Below are 21,137 nucleotides of genomic sequence, written 5' to 3'. Positions count from 1 at the left end.
AGTATATGTACTTTAAGTTTAGCAAGTTATACAGCTTCTTTTATGTTGAGTTTCATACCCACCCCTCTTACCGATTGAACCAATTTTGATTTGTTTTAATTGGGGGTGGGCATTCAAATTGGAAAACCGAAAAACATAGTTGAATTGGGATGACCAAAAATCAAACTAGACCAGTTTCATTTAGTTCAGATTCTTGTAGTGAAAAATCAGACCGACTGTGCATTTTTTAATAAAATATTTAAGCCCAATATTAAATTTCTAAGCCCATAACTAATCTTTTTCCAAGTCCAACTCTAAATCACCTCCCTTTGCATGAAATTGGCCAAGTTGTGAATTGTTAAGCATTAAAATAAAAAAAAACATTTTAGTTGGGTTTTGTAAAAAAAAATTGAAAAATAAAAGTTCCAATTCAAATTAGACCAAATCAATTTAATAATTTTTTTCGTAAAAACAAGACCAAACGAATAGTGTCAACTCCGGTTTCGATTTTAGGTGAGAACCGAACTCATGCCTAGCCCTAGTTCTAATGTTTCTTGGGGATTGTAACAGTTTTCATTCCAAGGTTTCATAATGCCTGCATTTAGCCATCATCATTTGGTCCACTAGCTTGAGGCCCGATGTAAGCCCATTCAGTGTGGTGGGCTAAAACTCAGCCCGTCATAATATATTGGATGGCCCGACCTAATATTACATAAAGGTGGCCTTGGGGTAAGGTTTAGAGCACTTTCACCAATTTGCCATGACAAAAGAAAAACATTATTTACATGAATAGTGGCTGCCCTTGCAAAAGGCTTGTGATGTTTCCACTTATTGCCATGACAACTCAAGGACAACTACTATTTACATGAGATATGAGGAGAGGAATTTGTATAGCGTTTTGGTATGGGAAGTGAAGAATACGACTAAGTATTTATTTATAAAAATCCTGAAATTTTTAGTATTTTTATATATTTTTAATTTTTTGTTGTTGTTGACGCCAAGAAACCTGCATAACACTCAGCTGTTTTTGTCTTTGGGTTGGCCTAGTTTGGTGGGACCCATGTGCTGGGCTATAGAAGCTCACTGGAACTACAAATTGGGGCTTGGACTGTTGAGCAAAGGGCTGAAGCGCCTTATGAGCTCGAGCAGAGATCTAGACCAATAGAGTGCAAAGAGGTCTGACTGTTTGGACTTGCTCAAAACCGCTCGAATATGTGTTATGTGGTTTTATGCGGTATGTGTACTATATGTAATTATATTAAGGGGAATTAAATCTAGGACTTAGGATGAATGATTAAATGTTCTTAACAACTTGTTACAAGTCACTTACAAAACTCATGTTAGTTTAAATATGTGTAATAATTAACATAATATGCTCATTATATGATCGTATGTTTAATGAATAAATTTGTTTTAAAGTTAAGAGGTAATGGTTTTATTTTTCAAAGTCTAAATAATTTTTTTTGTTGAGGAAGACATAATTTAAATTTGAGACTTCTTCAAATATTAGGCAGAAAAAAAAATAGTATACAGTCACAAAATATGAAAATGTGACATGAATAACTGGGGTACTAAACAGAAAAAACAATTGCGGTGGGGATTCAAAGTGTCTAAATCGGACGGATAAACATAAAAATGTAATTTTGGTAATTAGGTGTTGAAAATAGGGGTGTTAACGTAAAAACAACATGAAGTTACCGTTGGAATCCCATCCGTCTATATGGCCGACCTCTCTGTTCTCAAATTTTAAAAACGCATTTCTCTGTTGTGATCTTACTCTGCGCTTATTCTGCGAACGAAACTACTTGTAATCTGCCTTCTTCATTTTCACTTCAGCCCTCTGCCTCTGTTCTGAAAGGTATAATTTCGCCATCTTTTCATTTATGATTCGTTTGTTAACTTGGGTTTTTTTGGGTTTTTTTAATAAACGATTTAGGATTTAAATTTAGGGTTTAATTTAGGGTTCGAGTTATGTTTGAAGTACTTAATCTTGTACAATTTGTGGTTTCGGTTATGAAATAGAAGAAATCTCTCCGTGTGTGTGGGGTAAACAATTTGCAAGTTGCAGAAAGAAAGGGAAGGACTTTGGACGTGAAGTTTAATTTCTGATCAATTTCATTTTAATATTTGTTAAAGAAGATATTGTAACTAATTAATTATGATTACAGTGGAATGTTTCTTTGTCTGTCTTTCTTTCTTTAATATTTAAAGACACCCAATTTGTGGGGGCCAAGGCTTAACCCTAAGTAAGGGAGGGTTTTAGGGATTTGACGATGATTTGGTGACTGGGGAAGATAGATGTGAAATTCTGCGGAAGTTGAATATTAGGATCAAGATGACCCAGAAGTGTATTTCTTGTCATGGGGGTCTGGTGTGTATGATGTCCTAGTTCTTGGGGTATCCAATCTAATTTCTTGAGTATTCTTCACAAAAAATTGTTGCTCAATCGTGATTAATGTTTATTTTTCTAGCCAAGAATGTCAAATTCTGATCTTAGGCATATTATAATCAGTGATTGATTGTATCTTTCACCCTCAATTGAATATGAAGAGATATGCTAAATTCCTGCATTCTTTTTCTTCTGTTTCTACAGTTTTCAGAAGATTAATTTGAATTGACTACAAGAAAGCACAATGGCATCAACAATTGGTCATTTGTTTCAAGATCAGAATCTCATTGTTCCCTCTCATGGTGCTCAAGTCTAGCTCTGCTTTTCTTTAAAGTCTAAAATTGTTGTTCTGCTGGTTTGGTCTAACCCTTATAATATCTATGACAGGATCTTCTCTTGGGGGGAAAGGTGATACCTTCAGAAAACAAAGGAAAGGGGGGCTTGGTGCAAGGAAACCACTTGGTGATCTATCGAATTCGGGGAAGCCTGCTCTCACCCAGGCGTCAAAAAACCAGCTTTCCAAGGAAATGGTTCATGATGCAAACAATAAGAAAGCCTTTTCTAAGGCCTCAGATAAGGTTCAGACCCGTAGCAGGAAGGCTCTATCTGACATTTCAAACTCACAGGCACCACATGTGCAGAAGAAGCACAACATGAAGTTGAGTGTTGTGGCGGAGGAGGCTATTTGTGCTGGTGCTATTGCAGAGGAACGATTTCTGCACAATCATGAAGAATGCATTAAAGCACACACCCAGGCTATGGACATGGATCATTTTCTGATGACACTTGGACTACATAAGGGTATTTTACTTTTAAAATAGTTTAATTTCTTGATATCAATGATTTCTGGACATTTTAATTCATTAGTTAATTCATTTTTTGTTCAGATTCTTGCAAGAATCTTGCATCTCCATGGGCAGCACCTGCATCGTCAAGTAAATTTGAGGTAACTTTTGCATTCCCCTTTTTCTTTTTCTGCAATCACTTCGTCAGTTTAGATTTTTTGTGACTGTACCGTTTGTTTGTCTTTGTTTTCAGCCGGAGTCTCCCCCGAGGTATTTGGATTTGGAAGAGATGAATGAGCTTGAACCATCCTGGCTGTTTGAAAAGCTTGACTCACCTCCCTTCTCTCCAAAATCACCAGGTTTCCACACTGTTTCCTCTCTGTTTTCGGAGGACTGTGACTTCCAGTTGATGTAAACACCATAGTTTTCAAGGGATTGATTCCCCTCCAATCTCCAAAATGCGTACAGTGTGATGGAGCATCAATTTGAACTTGAAATTGATAGTCCCCCTTGCTTCCAGAAGGGTTTTCTTAGCTGTATTGTTAATTGAGCATTTGGATGTTATTGCTTGTTCCAAGACTCTATGTAGTAGTTAACGGTGATGAATGTTTGATTCTTTTATTCAACCCACATTGATCTGTTATATTTTGAAGTATCTGGGTGAAAATTTTGAAGCTCTCAAAAGCCTCTTTCTTTGTCTGTTTAGAGTTTGAAATTTCTGAATTTTAATCTCATTCTTACTGGTTTGGCTAGAAAATGTTAGCCTTGAAGTTCATGATTCATGAGAACAAAAAGCACATGCAACTTCTAGGTGAACCCTTTTTTAATTCATGAATCTCGGTTGTATGGGTTTCTTTTCTTCCTTCTTCAATGGTGCAGAGTTGTTCTATAAACTGTCGCCTTTTTTAATTCTCAGCAAAAAAGAAAAAGAAAAGAAAAAACAAATCTGTATTTACAGGAACACCTGTAAAACAATTTTGACAGTAACACGAAGTAAAAGGTAACATTAGTAACATCGGTTGCCCTTTTAAACTAGAGAAAGCATTGTTGGGGAGGACCCTTATCAACATCCATGAATGATAAATCTTAAGCTCGGATCGAATTCGACAATCCAAGAAAATTTAAGTAAAAATATGATCGCATAGTTTTGTTTTAACCAAATTCGTAAGTTGGAGATAAGTGGACAGCTGACATTATCACAATACACCTCCTACAATTACCACAACCAAGAACCAGAACCCAAAACCATGGAGATATAACAAGATATAAGCAAAAACATGTGAGCATTTGATGAAGGCATTAACAGCAACAAGCAATGATTCCAATTTGTGCATGTTTATCAAATAACTATATTTTCTGTACAATATATTCAAATCAAGAACTCGTGTCTTCAACTTATTCAGCAAAACTAAGGATCAGCACTCAAACTCTTCGGAACAATAGTAACGTAAATGCTCTATGAAATTAGTTGATCAACATACATTAAAAAATTTCTATATAAAAGATACACAATAAAGTTTTACCTCCCTTTCTATATTCTCTACACCCCACGTAATACAAACCTGGAAGAAAAAAAGAGCAAAAGCCTTGTCTAGCTACATTGACCATTCATGCCCTTTTACTGCGTTTGTTGCATGGTAATGCATAGGTACAATACAACTTCCTGAACAGATGAAGTCGGGCAACGAACACATGCACCTCATCAACTTGTAGAGCAAATGGAAATGCAGCATCATTCTTCGGGCCGAAATAAAGTGAAAGTTGAACTTGTCTCAGTCTTTGTAATCTGCATTACAATATTTGAAATCCTCATAAGGTGAAGTCACATAGGAAATAAAATTAAGGATAGAGCTCTCCCTAAACCCTAAACCATGGGAGGAGTGGAAAGGCAAAATTTAATTGCTTTTTCCATATTATTGAGAAATTTTTTCTATTCAATAATTGGCCCTTCATTCGATTATTTTCTACATGCAGATTGTACATAAGATTAACTGATCAATGCCATCTCATGTCCTATAGAAAAAAGATTCCATCCCGTGACGAGAAAGTATGTGGTTATTGTCAGTCCTTATACTAGAGTCCATATCACTAATGCTAAAAAACCAATGTTATATGTTTTGAACTATATCTACCCTTGGCAAAAAAAATTAAAAAATCTCCACCCCTTCAACAAACCTTAGAAAGAAACTTGCTCTCACTTATGTTCTGGTAGGGGTCATTATATGAATCAAATTAAGAAAAAGATACAATTATATGAGTACTAGCAAACCACTGATCACATGCATGTTATTTATGAGGCAAGCTAAGTAATGGTTTATTATTTCTCTTGGGAACAAAAAACAGAAAACAAAAAGAGGGATCTCTAAGTGAAAATACCAACCTCAGCAGTACGAGAAATTCCAGAGGGAAGAACAGGAGCAAGAGATGTCCAAAGAATGGGATCTACTAAGGGATCGATGGTATTGTAGTTGGTCATTAGTGGTGCAGACAAGAAGGGAGTCAATGGGAACGCATTTCTTTGGACTTGGAGAGACAATCCACTACTCATTCCTAATGCAGCACTAAGTCTCTCATCATGACTTGTGGATTTCTCAACTGCCTTGCCATAGTCCATCTTGTGGATGGTATTTTTGTTTTCATTCTCATCATTATCTGCATTGTTTTCTTGCTTTTTTGATGCGTTCTCTTGCAAGTTCTTATAGGCAGCTGACCGTGACAAGATGCTCATGGCAGAGACTCTGGCACCTTTATGCTTTTTACTTACACGGGAAATGCCCAAACGGGGAATCTGGTATGGTTCAGTAGGCTGGATTTCCCATTCCAATGTTTTAAGTTCAACTCCAATGTCTCCAACAAAACCATGTTTTGTTTCTTCTGATGATTTTGTGCTAGTGTCAGCTTGACGAGATTTGTTGGTTCCCCACCACTTGATGTAACTTGTTAAATCAAACTTTCTTTCAATGCAAAAAGCTCCCAAAAATTCACTTTCTGTGGCTGGATCATCGCCTGTACCTTTAAGTGGCATAAGACAGATGGAAAGTGGCACTGATTTAGGTAGTAATCCAGATGAAAGGAATATAAATAAATTCAAAAAGCCTGCATCTGCAATTTCTTTGCACAAGATTGAGTATGAGGAAACTGATTTTGCTCCTCACCCAAAAAATTGCTTGAATTTAGCATCTCTTGAGAACTTACCGTAATGTATACTATTGAAGTACTCTGATCCACCCATACGACCCAATGATGGTTCCCAACGACTGTTATGTGTAGAACAAAAAAACAAGTTAAGAACAGAAAGAAGAAGCACAATATGAATTACTGGCAGTGCTTACGAGTCGTTCTATGGTGAGGGTGCCATATATGGACCTTCACTATAGAATTTCACTTAAGTTTAATGAAATGATCTTGTGGCTAATATGAAGGTCCATATATGGCACCCTCACTATAGAATTTCACGTGCACTTGCAGATATTTTATGCCTTTACAAGCTGAAATTTAACTACACTAAAAAAAAATTGGCACTGTAGTGATGCAATCCACAGCATGCCTAAATTTTCCAGTCTGTTTGGTGGAAAAGGAGACTGGATAACATTAAATAAAATAAAATAAAATAAAATAAAAAAGAACAACCGAGAACAGCCACAGAAGAAAATATAAAGAACATAATATTATACAGAAATCTGGTGGAATTGAGATTTCCAATGCATAACTCCATGAGTATGAATAATAAATAATTTGTTACTACTGGTGATAAACTAGTTTTTTACATCTTATCCCGATTCCAGTGTGGGATGGTTGACACCTAAAAGAAGAAGAAAGAGACTCTAACTAAATAACCAACAAAACTTCAATCTCAAAAACTTATAAATGAGCATCTTTAAGGAAGAACATAATGTGCCAAGAAATTCTATTGGAAATGAATTTACACATATTGTGCACACAAGCAACATTTAAATGTAAAATATACCTGGAAAGCCCACGATATTTAGAAATTCCTCTCGAGAAACCACTGCTCTTCCTGAAGGAAAAGAATTACTATAAGCAATGTGCACAGTTTTCAGATTCCAATATGTACTTAAACAACTATGTAGACACCTTCTAAGAGATGCAAGGTATTCCTCCCTTGACATATTCTGCATCTCTTCAAGATCCCTTGTGTAATCTGTAACCTGAAGTAATTGAAAGAAGAGTAAAAACTTCAACAAAGGGAATACTTCAGTTGACAACAGAAGTGCTGGAAATTGACACGTTGTACATAGTGTAGCTAAAAAAATATTTACATATGTCATGTATTTCCAATCCATGACATGAAAAAACTGAGATGTTGATTTGGAAAACATAGCTGTATTTTCACAATTAGTATTTAACAGTAAAAAATGATACCCAATTAACAAAAAGGGAAGAAATTTTAAAAATGATAGGCCATGGATGCAGCTCCAAGTGCAACAAAAACAATAAAATGAAAACAGTGAATCAATGACACTAATCTCACAGGAAAATTAATGAGTGTGCCAGGGCCCCAGTATTTCAAGGCAGCAAGATCATAAGCTCTAGCTGCAGCCTCTTCATCGTCATACGCCCCTGTAAATTAAACATGCTACTCAAGGATTACCGATTGATACGATGCATAATACATTACACAATAATTAGCAGTTTCTTAAGGAATTCAAGAAAAACTTGAGCCACCAACTTACCCAAGTAAACTGGCATATTGAATCACGCGCCAATAGTTCCATGCACAGTCCAAAATCAAATCTTGTCAGCAATTACATATGCATACATATACAAAAATCGGAACAAAAAAAGAAGAAAGGCATGTATATAAGCGTATTTTGAGAGAGAGAGAGAGAGAGAGAGAAAGAGAGACCTTGCTTTCCCTTCTTATTCTGGTTCTGGTTCCATGTACTTTTGTCCCAAAGATGAGCTTCATAACGACCTGTCCACCTATGCCTAAATTTCCAATACCAGTAATCAAAATTTCTTCCTTTATTTTTTATTATTTTTATAAATGCATCAAAAATATGAAATTGAAACATTTTCGGACTAACAAGCAAGCAGCCTAAGCTTGGAAACAAAAAAAAAATCGTGATTTTCACATTTTCTCAGTAACCAAACAGCTGCTTACCGAGTGACTCCACGGTAAATGGAGCTGCGTTTTCCAGCAGCACAAGGAGGCATTTTGCTGATGCGCTCTTTGGCCGTACAGCCTCTCTCTTTCTTCGCTTTCTTGAGCCCTCTGTACAGCAATAGCTGATCGCTCGCCGTCACCGCCTCCGACGCCTCTGCTCCGGCACCGCCGCCGCCGCCGCTTTCGGTCTTTGGACCGGGATCGGAGGACGACGACGCCATGATTGAACACTTCAATCGAACCCAAACCAAAACAACAACAAAAACCTAGAGAGAGAAATGGATGAGTGAGAGAGGGAGGAAGACTGAGTGTTGAGTTGTTTTGGAGTTTATGGGTTTTGCTTATGTTTTTGTTTCAGCACTGTAGAGAGGAAAAACTACAGTGAGAGAAGAGGAAGAGGTACGCGGAAGTACCAATTTGCCCTTGATTTGTTTTTATTATGGCGGTCGTGATGATTGGGTCTTTTTAGGTTGAAAAGGTTGTAACGGCTAGGATGAGAAGTGGGGGTAGTTTCGTAATTTAGGACGCTTTGAAAGTGCGTAGTGGCGTTGTCTGCGAAAGCCACATGTCTTGCAGTGCTCCATGTCTGCAGCCTCTCCCAAGGATCCAAAGCCTGTTAAAGAAAAACATTTTACTTTTCGTTTTTAAAAAGAAATTAATTACATAATACTCTACAATTCATTTTTTATTTTTTTATTTTGGGAGACTTATAAAGAAACTCAAAATGGGTACAATATTTATAAAGATTGACAAAATTAAAGTGGTTGGACAGTAATGCCCTTATTAATTTCTAGATTTCCTAGGGGATCCTAGCCATATGAAACTGAAATCTTCATTCTTTTCATATGTTGCTGCTGTATGGAGCCAAGAAATTTAGCGGCTGTTCTGCTGGATGGATTCTTCACGTGGTCTTCATGCATCCATCATGTTATCTATGTTGTGTAGCTCTTCTTCTTCTAAGCTATTCCAGTATGAGTTGTCATTATCTTCTGCTGTAATCTGCTCGCTATATGGTTGTAGATTTCGTCAAAAACTTTTGCTCATGTAGTGCTGAACTGTATTCATATATATCATCTGGTCTTCGGATGTGGATTCGAATACAACTTGATAAACTTGACTGCATGTATGGTCGACGATCATCATTAAATAGCTGTTGCTCGGCTATTATTGCTCCTCTGTATTGTTGGATGTCTTGCTTAGTAGGCATTCCTGTTTGTGTTGATTCTACCGGACTAAGTAATTCATCAAAAGAAATAACAATCCTATGATGTGCTAAATCTGGGTAAATGCTATCTTTAAACCACTCTGGGGGTATACTAGTGAAATCTAATTTTACATTTTTCTAGAGAGGTAGATAAAAACCTATAATTTCTCTAAATTTTTTGAGGAATGAAGCTAAATGCTCACCTTTTTCAATATAAAGTTTCCCTAAATAACCATATTGTGCTAATAATGCTGGAGTAACTACGATTATTTTTTGTTTATGCTCTAAATGCAGTTCCCTATATTCAATCATGTTAATGCTGGCTAAGTAAATAGTGTAATGGGCACAATTTTTGGTAATAATTGTGATGCCAGGATGTGGATTACTTTTTAAATTGAAAAGAAAAACTTGAATATAAAGTTGAAGAGATGTATTTTGCTCATATTCTAAATTAATCATATGACTCTTAACATCTACTGGTAAAAACTTATTCCTTTCTCTAGCTAGCGTTTGAAGAAAATACGGATTTTTAGATTTTTGCTCAAGAGAAAATTCACTATTATGCTCAAGTAAGTTGGGCTTATTAGCCTCTTTTTCTTGTCGATTATGCTCCATTAAGGTGGGATTTTTAGCCTATTGTAGATTTTGACATCTTATATTAATGACTCTAAAATGTTCTATTATGCAATCGTATTCCTTCTTTTGCTCCAAATATTTTTCCTGCAACAAAGCAAGTTGTTGTTTTGCTATTTTATAATCATAATTATAGGCTACAAATTCTTGCTCAAGGGCTCTAATAAGCTTTTCATGCCCTTTTCTCATGCTTTCAGTATTTGTTCTAATATTCCAAAAGTTATCTAAAAGAACTTTTTGTTTTTCTGCTAATGATGCTTGAGTACGATACTTTAAAGTGGGATTTCTAACTTCTTGTACTGAAATTCCATTATAAAAATAAGTATTTACTACTGATCGTGCTTGATTACTTATGCTTAATGGATTACCACCAAGTGATGGTGTACCATTATTTTTGCTGCCAGATGATGATGGTCCAAAATACTGCATACCTGTTAATGAATAATACGAGATAAGATATCTGCTAATGTATTATCCATACCTTTAATATGCTCAAATATCGGCTTAAATCCATTTCCTGTAATAGAATCAACCAAATTCACCAATCTTTGGGCTGCTTGTTTATTAGTAGTAATTTTATTATAACGAGAAACAATATTTTGACAATTTGTTCTAATAGTAAATATTTCATTATGTAAAAATAATGAAAATGCTTCAAGAGAATTAATTACTCCTAAAATTTCTAAGTCAGTGGCTGGAAGTCTAGCCTGTATATCATTAAATTTTCCTGATGCATATCTACAAACCTTTTCTTCTGATTTTGGTTCTTCTTTATGTTTCTTTTGATATAAAATTCCTGCCCATCCTATTGATGATGCGTCTGTTTCAACTATTTTGTAATTATTATCTAATGGTAATGTTAAAGGTTTAAGTTGAGTTATATCTTGTTTTATGCCTTGAACTAACTTAATATCTTCACTATTAAAATATTTTTGTCCTGTTTTACTAGTTTTGCTATGTAAAGCTGCAATTTTTCTTCCTAAATCAGGGATAAAACTTCTAGCATAATTTAATAAACCTAAAAATGCTTGTAATTGCCTTTTATCCTCTAACTTATCTGGAAATTCTAACACTTTTTTAGCTATGTGTTCTTGTAATTGTATGGTTCCTGACTTAATATACATACCTAAAAATTCTATATCTTGTTTTTCAAGTTCTACTTTATTTCTACTTATAACTATACCATTATCAATAAATTCTTTCAAAATAATTTCTAAGTGTTTTCTATGTTCATTTTTATTTTTACTATGAACTAATATATCATCTACATATACACTACAAAAATTATCATACTTCTTAAATATTTGGTCCATCTTTCTTTGAAAGATCGATGGTGCATTTTTTAATCCAAATGGCATTACAAGCCATTCAAAATGTCCTTCTGGATAGGTAAATGTTGTCCAATGGATTGATTCTTTTGCTAATCTAATTTGCCAAAATCCTGATTTACAATCAAACTTACTAAAATATTTACTTTCTTGAATTTTATTCACAAGCTTATCTTTATTTGGTAATTTATAACTATCTTCATAAGTATTGTCATTTAATCTCCTATAATTATATACTATTCTAGCTTTACCTCTCTTAAGTTCTGAATGTTTTCTAACTACAAAGGCTGCTGATCTATGCCTAGATTTTGAAGGTCTAATTACTTTTAAGTTTAAAAGTTCTTTTATTTGTTGTTCAAATTCTTGCTTATCTAACAAGTTACAAGGCATATCTGCTGTTTTAATTGTTAAGTCTGGATTAATGATGTCTAATTTTGCTAATGTCTTATTCTTATTCCAATGTAATTGGGGATCTTCTCCTATAATTCTAGTTTGTTCAGCTAATTGTAACAATTCTTCTAAATTTTTTGGTCTATCTATTTGCATGATTTCTAAAGGTTCTACGTTTCCTATAAGTGGATACTCATGATCAAATATTATGTCATCATATTCTAGATTATTTTTGTTCATGTATTTTTTCTTTATTTATTTCTACTAATTCTTCCATATTATATTTAAAATTTTGTTCTTCTATGTTAATACTATTGTAAGACTCTAATATATTACTCTGATCTGTTGTGGTTATACCTTTCTTAAAAAATGTAATGTCTGGAGGTGTATATAAAAATCCTCCTTGTAAACTTTTTAAGAAATTTAATCATAAGATAAAGGGATATGATCCTACTGGAGATATAAAGGTTAAGGGTAAATTAAACTGCTGTCTTTTTATCCTAATTGGTATATTATTAATACAATGTGTTAAGTATACAGGTCTTGTATCAAACTGTATGATTCTTACTGGTCTAGCTAATTTCTGCCTAAATTGTTCTGGCACTAATTCTTCTTTTATTACATTTTTTGTGCTTCCTGTATCTATCATAGCTGTTGTTTGAATTTTATTTTCTTTTGACAATTCTAACTCACAATTAATTGTTATTAATGAACTAGTCTTTTGTTTTCCTATACTAGGGCAATTATTCTTTTGATTATCTATTTCAACTGTATTTATTTCTATTGATTTATTATTGAAACAAGGTTTACAATAAACTATTGTCTTAGTGTAATATTTTTCTACTATTATTTTCTTACATTGATTACACTCTTGAGGCCATCCTCAATTAACATATTTAAATTCTTCATGCTCTGTTTGTTCTTCAAACATACACATGTTCATCTAATTCACTATCGGAATTACTAGAGTAATCTAATTCTGATTCTGAGTCTAAGGCATTAACACTATAAATACTTTCATTATCACTTAAATTGTCATCTATACTATAGATTGATTCTAAGTCCTCATCATCTTCTAATTGAAATTGCTCAATTAATTGTAATTTTTCTCTAGGTTGTTTTCCTAATTTGGGACACTTAGGTCTAATATGTCCTACTTCACCACAAAGATAACATTTACATGTACTTTTATTAGGTACTTTATACTTTCTAATCCATGGTTTATTTGTTCTTTTCCTAAATTGCTTAGGGATATATTTTCTTCTTCTAAAAGTTTTGGAAGGTTGTATTCTAAAATTTTTATTTTGTTGTTTATAAGGTTTATATTTTCTATAGCTCTTTCTATATGGCTTCTTCTGTCTAAATTTCCTATGACATCCATATTGTTTAGGTAAATCTATGTTTTTACAACTCATGTAAAACTGTTTTCTAATTTGTCTTTTTGCTTTTATCTGACTACATTCTGATCGTAATATATCATATACATGTTGTATTCTTGCACCTATGGATACATCTAATTTCCTAGAGTGTTTCTGCCATTCATTCCAAATTCTTTCTCCTATTGGGCCTTTAATTTTTGTCATATAAGTATCTAACAGATTAAGATCATCAATTCTACATGTTCTTCCTAAATACTTGAAAAAATCTTGAAGTATATTCACTAATATATTGCAAATCACAAATTTGTAGTTGTTCTAAATTTCTTATGGCTCTAATTTGTTCTTGTTCATTTCTACCATCTAATCGATTATGGTCTAAAAATTTATATTTAATTAATTTAACAAAAGCATCTATATTAAACATTTCTTTTGTTGCTTGATGTTCTATTGGATTTTTAGTTTTCCATGCTTGAAAATAATCAAATACCATTCCATCTAAAGTATGCTCAAAGTAATCTAACATATTTTTATTATTACTAAAATCTAACATTAATGCTGCATGTACACATCCTTTTTCCCATCTTTCTATAGTTTTTTCCCAATCCTGTGGGTCTACATGATCTAAATTTAATATATTTCCTGCTAAACTAATTTGTTCAATTCCTTTATAAGGGATTCTATTTTTTCTTATTCCAAATGCTTCTTGTTGAAAAGCATTTCTACCGGTTTCTTCATTATTTTCTCTATATGGTTCATTAGTTTGCCTAAGATTTTGTTGATCTGTTCTACTTGCAGGGGCTACAGATAGTCCAGATGAACTATATTGATCTTCTACTGGCATGCATTCTACTTCTATTAACATATATTTGAAATTCTTTTTCTCCTAAAATATGTTCTAATCCTATATTTAAAATTAAATCTTTCATTTCTTTATCTGATAATCTATGTAATCCTAACTCATAAGTTTTATATTTTTCTATATATTCTTCTTCATCTAAATTATCTATGTCATCTATGAGTTTATCAACTATATTATCAAAATTATGCTCTATCATATTTATTTCTAAGTTATCAAAAGCCATATGTATTTCTTCTTCTAATTCACTTTCTAAGTCTTCTATATCATTTATTTGTTTATAATTAGTAAATCTTATTATTGCTTCACCTATACGATTTTCAAAAATTTGTGCTTTATTAGGTTGTTTATTTTTTGCTACTTGTAAATTAGGTAAAATCCATTCTGTTCCTTCTAAAAAACTATTATCTACTGGTTTTGCCTCTATCATATTAACATGTTTACTACCAAAAGTTTGTACTAAATTTTGGAATTCTACATTAAATTTGTAATTATAACAATCTGAAATTTTTCCTACATACATAAGACTGATGCTTAAATTTTTGTACTCACCTTTCATATTATAATTTTTTGTCCTTATGCTAATTTTAATGTGTTTACTAAATTCTCTAATATTCATGACATAATTAGGAATACATCCTATGACTGCTAAGTTTGTGCTAAGATCTACTTCTGCTGTAGCTATAGCTGCTTGCTGATGGTTATCCCATCTGTCATCATATATATATACTAGTGCTTTGGTTCCTACTTGTGCTCTAGTGAGTCTAGCTATTCCTATCATAATTATTCCTATATGGATTTGTAGATAGTGTGATTTTTTAAGGTGTTCTATTGCTGTGTTACTAAGTAAATTAAGAGTTACTTCTTTATCTATATAACTTACTTCATGTTGACTGATACTACTTACAATACTATGCCTATTTTCAAATCTTCCTAATTGATATAAATTATATTTATTTTTCTGAGATTTTTCAAAGCCTTTTCTAAGAAATTCTTGTGCTTTTTGTTCACTAGGGTATACATCTTCTGTTCTAACTATTTCTTTTCCTTTTCTTCTAAAGAGTTCCATTTACTATTATCAAATGGATTTATTCTATTTTTTCTTCTATGAGGATTATTTCCTAAGGTTAAGTTTTCTAATTTATCAACTAAGTCTTTGGGTAGTGTAGAAGTGGTATTGTGTACTACTTGATTAATTTCTGTTATTTGTTCTTCTAATTGATCTACTTTTTCGGCTAAATTTAAAATTAATTGGATAATTAAATTATTTTGTCTAATAGGGATATTACTACTTACTACAGATGTTGTAAATTCTGTAAGACCTACTGGTTCCTTATCTAGTTGACCAACTTCTTCTAATGCTTTGATATATTTATTATTAATTTTAGAATATGTCATTAAACCAAAAGTCTATCTATTTTACTATGTAACTTTTCTACTTGTTCAGTTAATGTTTTTTGTACTAACTGCATTTTTTGCACTTCTAATTTTAACTGCTCAATAATTTCTAATGACTGGAGTTCTATTTGTTTTGGCTTACTATCTATAAGATCTATGAGTTCTTTTATTTCTTTCTTACTAGAGAATCTTTGGATATTCTTATTATTATCTTCTAATTGAGATGCTATATAGTCTAAATTTTGTCTAATTATTTTTAAGGAATTTTTCTAAAAATATTCTAGTAACTGTTGAATTATTCTATTATTTTTGTTATGTTCAAATTTTACACTTTTTGCTTGACTAATCAAAAGGTCAATAATACTATTTTCTAAGGGACTATTACTGCTATGTAATAGATGTTTGTGTTTTTTTTTGTGGAAAATAACAAATTAATGTATTATTATCTAAAGTTAATTTTTTCTTCTGTTGTGCACTAATTTCTAAATTGATGTATTCTATCATAAAATTTATCTAAGTCTACCTTTTTCTTTTAAGATGCCTAAATGCTCCTGAAAAGCTTCTATTGATTCTTTACAGACTTCTAAATGGTATTAGTTTCTTGTTATGCTATTCTGGACTTCGAACTTTCTTCAAGGATAATTATCTACTTCTGGTGATCTTATTAATTCTTCTAGATTTCTAATTTCTTTTTGGTATTCTACTTTCTGTTTCTTTAATTCCTCTAACCTTTCTTTTATTCTAACAGGTGTCCACTAAGGGCCAAACATGCAAACGGTTTACTGTTTTCTGGTACTTGAACAAAATTTTAACAAATTATAAAATGTTGGTTTTTTCAGTTGTGTTGATTGACTTCTGTTCTCAAGGTACTTTACTGGTATAACTATATTATTGAGGTGCTAAACTAAAGCTCTGATACCATTCTCGAACAAGGGCTCGGTCAAGGTTTTCTAAAAGCCAAAATAACAACCAGACACCATGCCTAGAACATGGAACTGCAAAGACGCCAACTTAAAGGGCTATGGAGCAAAACTCAGAGGTTCCCTGACAGACATCCAATTATTGTTATGGCAAATATCAAACATGACCAAGTGCTCAAACAAAGTATTGATCGTCAGTTTAGCAAGATAATAACATAATTATGAACAGTGTTTCCCTGTTTTGTACAAGAAGTCTACTAAGAAAACCAAAAATAAAAGAGAAAAAGACTTACTTAATTGCTTATGTTGCTGGAACTACTGTTATTACCGGATATAAACAGTGGTTGGCGGTATTAACAATGGTCGGAGTAAGAGAATAATAAGAAAATAAGAGAAAGTATATGAACAAAGGGAGTTTTGTTGATTGAAAGCTTGAAGGAGGAAGCACTGAGATTTTCTCTTCTCTAGCGTTCTGTTCTTCTTTCTTCGGATTTACAAACTATATACACAAATTACACCAACTTCTACCATGGCTAAGGATGAGAAGAAGAGTTCTTCTTTATCTAAAACTCTCTATCTTTTTCTCTATCTGATACTATCTCTCTAAAGTTTCATATGAACTTCACATGCACACTGATGGCAAACAAACGATTCCTCTCTATACATGCACTCTGAAATATGTATAAAGAAACAAAACACTATATCTGGTACTGTCGTTGCGCAGTAAAAACAATTTGGATATATGCAAAGTGACAAAGTCTTCATATGGTCTGGTTGCTTGAAGACAAAATATTCACATGCTGATGGCGGAGGAAAGAGTTCTAGGACTTGCATGTCTCTAAAGCTAAAGATAATGGGCCTTTTTGCCATTTTGAAAAGTGTTTGGGTGTTTTTGAGAACTGCTTGTTTGTTTTGGGTTTTTTCCTATATTTCGCTTTTATTTTTTATTGTTGAAAAATATGCTTTATTAAAAAATAATAAGCATCAGAGAGTACTCTCTACAATTCAATTTTAAAGTTGGAATAAAATGATCTACATCATATTAAATTTCTCAATAAAATAATCAGTTTATAAACAATATTGAGTGAGGGGAGAACTAAACCTAAGACCTCGAGCTTTAGCCCAGTATAAAAGTACCTTGACTTTGCATATCGGAGGTCTCATGTTTGAACTCATATGACATTTTGGTTGTGTATGTGTGAGAAACCCTCTTCCCTACAGTTTAGACTATCACATGTACTAAAAAAAGTTTTAGGAATAAAATGATCTACATCATATTGAATTTCTCCATAAAATAATGGTTTTTTTAAATACAAAATAATATTAAGGGAGGGGAGAATCGAACCTAAGACATTGAGTGTATGGATAAATATTTATACATTTAGTAGAAGACTAATCTTATTTTATTTTATTTTATTTAAAAAAACTCATCCATTTTGGACTTAAAAGTACTTTTAAAAAAATCAACATGAAATGCTGAAATTAAATTAAAACCTTCTTCAATATCAGGAGGAGAAATAACACCAAACTAAGATGAGTAGCCATCTTGTATTCCCATATGAACTCGCATCTCAGTCGAAGGTGGCATATTTTAACCTAATTTAATACATCTTAAGTTTCTATTAGGCTTCTGTGTGAGCTGATTTCCTCATGAGAATATTCGGTTGCAAAGATTCCTCTTCCTTTTCGCCTTCTCTTTCTCCCTCAACCCTTGTGCGTGACCATTCTTTTATAGTGGTCTCGGAGGGTTAGGGTTAGGGTTTGGAGAGAAATAATCCTTGTTGGGAAAGGAATTGTTTTTCTGATTTTAGGAGATTTAGATCAATTAGGGATTTAATGCGAATCAAATCCATAATCAAGGCAAGAATCCCTAAATCAGATATTCCCCAAATGGAAGGAAATATTTGATCTAGGGTTTGCTTAAAATTAGGTTCTCACAAATGCCCCCCAGCTTCTGCATGGCGCGTGATGGTATGGAGGAGGTGTGAATTAACTGTTGGGATGTCCATCTCAGAATCTGGGCTTCCTTCTTGGATTTGGGCTCCCAATTGGAGTCGGCTTTTGACTGTTCTTGGAGTTGGGTTCCCAGTAGTAATGGGCTTGCGATTCTTTCTTGACCTAGGATATCTAACCTGTAAATGCAGGGCTTCTCTTCACTCTTCTTCACATCGCAAACTTGACTTCTTTACTTTTTAGCTTGAGAGAGATCTTGGAGAATTTGTACTGCTTTTTGAAGAGAGGAGTTGTTGTGCATCCTAAGGTAAGTCGAGCACGTATATATATATTTTTTTCTTCTTCTCTTTTTTGCAGCGAGGACCAGCTAGGTGGGACCAGGCTAGTTGTCATCGCTGGTGGCTAAAGACGGTTGGAGTAGAGGTGACCGCTGGTGGCTACTGAGTGAGTACCGGGAGGAAGTTGGTGGTCTGCCCACTACCTAGTATGTTGAGAGATGGCAGCAGAATGGTCTAGACTCTGATGATCTGCCGGCTGGGCAGGAGGAATGTTCTGCCAAATTCCTTTTAAAAAAGGAAGGCCGATATGTCAAGTCTTCAAGAAATGAAGCTACGACTTCACTGGCGAAAGATGCGACTCGCTGAGGAAAAAGCCAAGGATCCTTCACGAGAAGACTTAAGTAAGAGTTGTTCCGCAGCCATCAGCAAGGTTTAAACATATTGTTGGTGCATATTGCAAGAAGATTGACAGTATACATAATGTTCGGGATGTTCCACTTGAGTCTCCTATAGAAAAGCTTGAAGACCGTGATTTGCTCTGTGAAGTGGTCTGCTTGAGTAACCAGCCAGTATCTTGGTTGTGTGTCTCCTCAGGAAATTTATAAGTGCCAGGTCCTCTTAAGGGACTCCAGGCATGCTATGCATATCTCATAGGATGTTTTTCTCAGGTTGCAACATGTTTGGCCTATGTCCGGAGACATGTCATTGAGAGCGGCCTATTTGACCTACGTCCAGAGATGTGTCGATGAGTGTGACCCGTTTGGCCTACTTCCGGAGACATGTCAATGAGTGTAGCTCGTTTGACCTACGTCCGGAAACGTGCCGATGAGTGTGGCCCGTTTGGCCTAAATCTGAAACGTGTCGATGAGAGTGGCCCATTTGGCCTATGTTCGCATGCGTGTCGATGAGAGTGGCTCGTTTGGCGACGTTCGAGATGTGCGTGACCCGCTTGGCCTACTTCCAAGACGTAGATGAGTGTGGCCCGTTTGGCCTACGCTCGAGACGTGTCGGCGAGTGTGGCCCATTTGGCCTACGCCCGAGGACGTGTCGGCGAGAGTAGCCCGCTTGGCCTACGCTCAAGACGTGTCGGCGAGAATGGCCCGCTTTCGCCTACGCCCGAGACGTGTCAATGAGTGTGGCCCGCTTGGCCTATGTCCAAGATGTGTTTATATGTGTGGCCCGTTTGGCCTATGTCCGGAGACGTGTCGATGAGGGTGGCCCGTTTGGCTATGTCCGGAGGCGTGTCGATGAGTGTGGCCTATTTGGCCTACATCCAGAGACGTGTCGATGAGGGTGGCCCGTTTAGCCTACGTCCGGAGACTTGTCGATGAGTGTGGCTCGTTTGGCATACGTCCGGAGACATGTCGATTGCATTTGTGAACACCCCATTGGAAAGAAAAGCTTGAACTTATATTGATGTTTGTGTGACTACATTGCTTTATTGAACTAAATAGATGAGTTGCAGGGGTAACATTAAAAGTAACTTGTCTTCAACGGAGGTGCGGAAGGCTTGGCCGCCTGCTTGGAGCCAAGCTGGTAGACGAGAAGCTTTGTGGATAGTACCTTCGGAGGTGATGGGCATTCCATTGTCTTGGAACTTCCTTCCCTTAAAAGATTATGTTAGGATCGTCTTCCATGACTGGGTAGCTGATGATGGCTTGGGAGATTTGCTCTTGTTGCTTGCATGATCTTTCTCTTCTGCTCCTCGGTGGTCAGGTCGGGCTCTTAGAGTCAGCTAGGATCGTGCTGATCTGTATGACTTTTTTCGTGGAGGTTCGTTGGTAGCTGCGTCGCGATCTTTGATTTGATGGATAGCCCCTCTTGCGATGAATTACTTGCAATGGCCGTCTCCGACCATTTCTTCAAGGTGCTTTTTCCAGGTGAAGCAATCATTTGTGTAATGACCGTGCCCTTCATGGAATTCGCAGTATCTCTGGTATCCTTCTTGGCTGGGTTTCCCTTCAAAGGCGATGGTTTCTTCAACCAAGGCATGTTCTTTACTTGGGCTAGGATCTACTGTATCGGGATATTGAATTTGGTGCAGCTCTCGCAGTTGGAGCACGTCCTTGAGGTCTGTAATCTGCGCTTGCCTCCATCATTGTCTTTTATCATGCCGTTTCTTTGGCTTGCCTGCTCAACTGGTTGATCGGCTTGCTTGGCAGCTTTCTTTGTGGCGATTTGGTCATCATCCCAAAGTGCATAACGCTCTGAAATCGCGAAGACTTCCACTAGTGTTTAGCAAGGAGAGATGGTCAGCTTGCGATACAGCTCACACTCAATTGGCAAGCTCCTTTTGAAGGCCGATGACGCGATTCGATCGTCACATCCAATGATGTTTGCCCTTTTCTGCTTTGAACCTCTTGATGTAATCTCGGAGGGATTCATCGTACTTCTTTCGCAGGTTAAACAAGTGGTCAGGGCTCTTCTTGATCGTCCGATAAGAAGTGTATTCTTTGGTGAAGACGTAAGTAGCTCCTTAAAGCTACTGATCGACCCGGATGGCAGGGTGTAGAGCCA

At 35.0% G+C, this 21,137-nt stretch overlaps 2 protein-coding genes across 2 annotated transcripts; one reads left to right on the top strand and one right to left on the bottom strand.

Annotated features, from left to right (window-relative positions):
• Window positions 1–1,702: 1,702 nt before the first annotated feature.
• LOC103343811 (protein PATRONUS 1) lies at window positions 1,703–3,783 on the top strand. Its single transcript, XM_008247449.3, has 5 exons — window positions 1,703–1,837; window positions 2,573–2,670; window positions 2,756–3,169; window positions 3,256–3,314; window positions 3,407–3,783. The coding sequence occupies exons 2-5, from the start codon at window positions 2,613–2,615 to the stop codon at window positions 3,566–3,568; spliced, it is 693 nt and encodes a 230-aa protein (XP_008245671.2). The 5' UTR covers window positions 1,703–1,837; window positions 2,573–2,612; the 3' UTR covers window positions 3,569–3,783.
• An 800-nt stretch (window positions 3,784–4,583) lies between these two features.
• Window positions 4,584–8,618, bottom strand: LOC103343812 (Integrase-type DNA-binding superfamily protein). The gene is made up of 9 exons (XM_008247452.2): window positions 8,279–8,618; window positions 8,021–8,103; window positions 7,848–7,856; window positions 7,646–7,734; window positions 7,249–7,322; window positions 7,121–7,171; window positions 6,349–6,410; window positions 5,534–6,165; window positions 4,584–4,939 (listed from the first exon to the last, which is right to left on the bottom strand). The coding sequence occupies exons 1-9, from the start codon at window positions 8,500–8,502 to the stop codon at window positions 4,886–4,888; spliced, it is 1,278 nt and encodes a 425-aa protein (XP_008245674.2). The 5' UTR covers window positions 8,503–8,618; the 3' UTR covers window positions 4,584–4,885.
• Between the last annotated feature and the right edge of the window lie 12,519 nt (window positions 8,619–21,137).

Source organism: Prunus mume, linkage group LG8 (assembly GCF_029339155.1).
Source record: "Prunus mume cultivar Tortuosa linkage group LG8, ASM2933915v1, whole genome shotgun sequence".
NCBI classification, from domain to species: domain Eukaryota; kingdom Viridiplantae; phylum Streptophyta; class Magnoliopsida; order Rosales; family Rosaceae; genus Prunus; species Prunus mume.
Note: the sequence above shows the minus strand (reverse complement) of the source record. Positions and strands in the feature narration are given on the sequence as shown.

Coding starts and splice junctions, on each gene's coding strand:
- LOC103343811 (XM_008247449.3), top strand. CDS start 2,613: ATGGCATCAACAATTGGTCATTTGTTTCAAGATCAGAATCTCATTGTT. Junction 2,671..2,755: donor TCTCATTGTTCCCTCTCATG/GTGCTCAAGTCT, acceptor TATCTATGACAG/GATCTTCTCTTGGGGGGAAA. Junction 3,170..3,255: donor GACACTTGGACTACATAAGG/GTATTTTACTTT, acceptor TTTTTTGTTCAG/ATTCTTGCAAGAATCTTGCA.
- LOC103343812 (XM_008247452.2), bottom strand. CDS start 8,502: ATGGCGTCGTCGTCCTCCGATCCCGGTCCAAAGACCGAAAGCGGCGGC. Junction 7,172..7,248: donor TACCTTGCATCTCTTAGAAG/GTGTCTACATAG, acceptor CTTTTCCTTCAG/GAAGAGCAGTGGTTTCTCGA. Junction 6,166..6,348: donor CTTCAATAGTATACATTACG/GTAAGTTCTCAA, acceptor TGCCACTTAAAG/GTACAGGCGATGATCCAGCC.